Source organism: Coregonus lavaretus (genome assembly GCF_964263955.1).
Source record: "Coregonus lavaretus genome assembly, chromosome: 12".
NCBI lineage: Eukaryota > Metazoa > Chordata > Actinopteri > Salmoniformes > Salmonidae > Coregonus > Coregonus lavaretus.
In genome coordinates, this window is record NC_139999.1 from 7,130,690 (window position 1) to 7,132,883 (window position 2,194).

The 2,194-nt window shown below is 46.9% G+C and overlaps 1 protein-coding gene across 2 annotated transcripts in view; it reads left to right on the forward strand.

The window, feature by feature from the left end:
* LOC311138677 (rho GTPase-activating protein 15-like) overlaps nucleotides 1-1,673 on the forward strand; it is a 50,247-nt gene extending 48,574 nt beyond the window's left edge. For both annotated transcript variants that reach the window (XM_084173464.1, XM_084173465.1), the window contains exon 24: nucleotides 510-1,673. In XM_084173464.1, the coding sequence (XP_084029590.1) occupies nucleotides 510-702 (193 nt within the window). In that variant the 3' untranslated portion in view covers nucleotides 703-1,673. The remainder of the gene's footprint in view (nucleotides 1-509) is intronic.
* Nucleotides 1,674-2,194: the final 521 nt, after the last annotated feature.

The window sequence follows — 2,194 nt, forward strand, 5'->3', positions numbered from 1 at the left end:
GTGGACGTTTTTAGCAATTGCTGGCTGCCTATGTGGCTCCTCCCCTGGGATCTCTGTGGCTCCTCCCCTGGGATCTCTGTGGCTCGGTGGGAATGGCATTTTTCAAAGAATGCCTCATGCTGTGGCTTTAACCCATTCCTGTGTATGTGTCCAATCACACACACACGCTTGCACACACACACACACACACACACACACACACACACACACGTACACGCACGCACACACACACACATGGTCCACACACACACCAATGTCCCGTGAATAAGCACCAGTGTAGCCACTCTTCTGCTGCTCTGTGAATCAACAGGAATAATACAAATGAACAAGCAGTCTCTCAACAGTGACCACTGAGATGAAGCCGTGTGTCATTGGTGGTCACTGGAATGACACAGATGGAGTCAGGCTAATCCACTGTAGACCCCGTAACCATAGTGTACCACCAGTAATCTCTCTCTCTTTCTGTCCCTGTCTGTCTCTTTCTCTCTTTCTCTCTCTCCCTCCCCCAGGGTGATGGAACATTCTGACTCTAACCGGATGTCGACCCAGAACATCGGCATAGTGTTCGGTCCCACCCTGATGCGTCCGGAGAGGGACAATGTTAACATGGCCATCAACATGGTCTACCAGAACCAGGCCGTGGAGCTCATCCTCAATGAGTTCGACCGCATCTTCAGACCCAACAACTATACATCCCTCTGACATCCATTCAGCCCAGAACACTGAACCTAGAACCCACCCAGCCCCAAGGGCTCATTCAGCCCAGAACACTGAACCTAGAACCCACCCAGCCCCAAGGACCCAGTCAGCCCAGAACACCGAACACTGAACCTAGAACCCACCAGCCCCAAGGACCCAGTCTAGAGCCCATCCAGCCCCCATCCCAATCGGCCTGAACCCAACTCAGTTACCTGAACCATCTTTGGACCTAACCGCTCTGGTACTGTATCCTCCAACACCCAAACCCAAACCCAGCCCAGCCTGAGCCAAACACAGAGACCAGAACCAGAAACACCGTGAAAGGACACCAGCTTTTCCTCATGTTCTCCTTACTTACCCCCCGTAGTAACAACCAGTGGTAAAAACATACTGTAGGTGGGTAAACTGATCGCCGGTCGCAGTGAAAAAAGTAGCGCTCCCTTTACTTTCAATGCACTGTTTGGCTAAATAAAAAAGGTGGGTAAACTGCACTTAGTTGCGTTGACCCTCCACTACACCCCCTGGTATCAACACCACCTTAACTAACCTCATCCTCATCGGCACGGAGAAAGACATGCAAAGACATGGGAGCAGGAGGAAAAGCCAATATGGACGATGTACAGTATGTTTCCTCAGCTCCTGTAGTAGTGTAGTAGCAACTACAGCCTAACTCGCCTCCGCCAAACACAACGGCAACAACAAGCTGTTTAATCTTTGTGCCACCGTCCTATAAACTGTCTGCAATAAAGTTATTTCAAAGTTTTCAAATTTGCTCCTTGTCAGACTTTGTGTCATGACTGGAGAATGAATCCAGACTTTAGTTTGGTTATAATGACAGAGCACCGGAATACTTATATTATGTTACCTCAAATCAAATTGTATTGATCGCGTACATATATTCTGCAGATGTTATCGCAGGTGTACCGAAATGCTTATGTTTCTAGCTCCTTACAGTGCAGCATACCTAACAATACAAAACAATAAACACAAATACAAAAAAAAAAAAAAATTAAGAAATGTCAGAGTCCGGAATATAAATACAATATAAATATATATATTATAAATGATAAATATACTGTATATTGAGTATACAAAACATATTAAGGACACCCCCCCCCCCCCCCCTTTTTCCCTCAGGACAGCCTCGATTCGTCAGGGCATGGACTCTACAAGGTGTCGAAAGCATTCCACAGGGATGCTGGCCCATGTTGACTCCAATGCTTCCCACAGTTGTGTCAAGTTGGCTGGATGTCCTTTGGGTGGTGGACCAATCTTGATACACATGGGAAACTGTTGAGCGTGAAAACCCCAGCAGCGTTGCAGTTCTTGGCACCTATTACCATACCCCGTTCAAAGGCACTTAAATCTTTTGTCTTGTCCATTCACCCTCTGAATGGCACATATACACAATCCATGTCTCAATTGTCTCAAGGCTTAAAAATCCTTCTTTAACCTGTCTCCTCCCCTTCATCTACACTGATTGAAGTGGATTTAA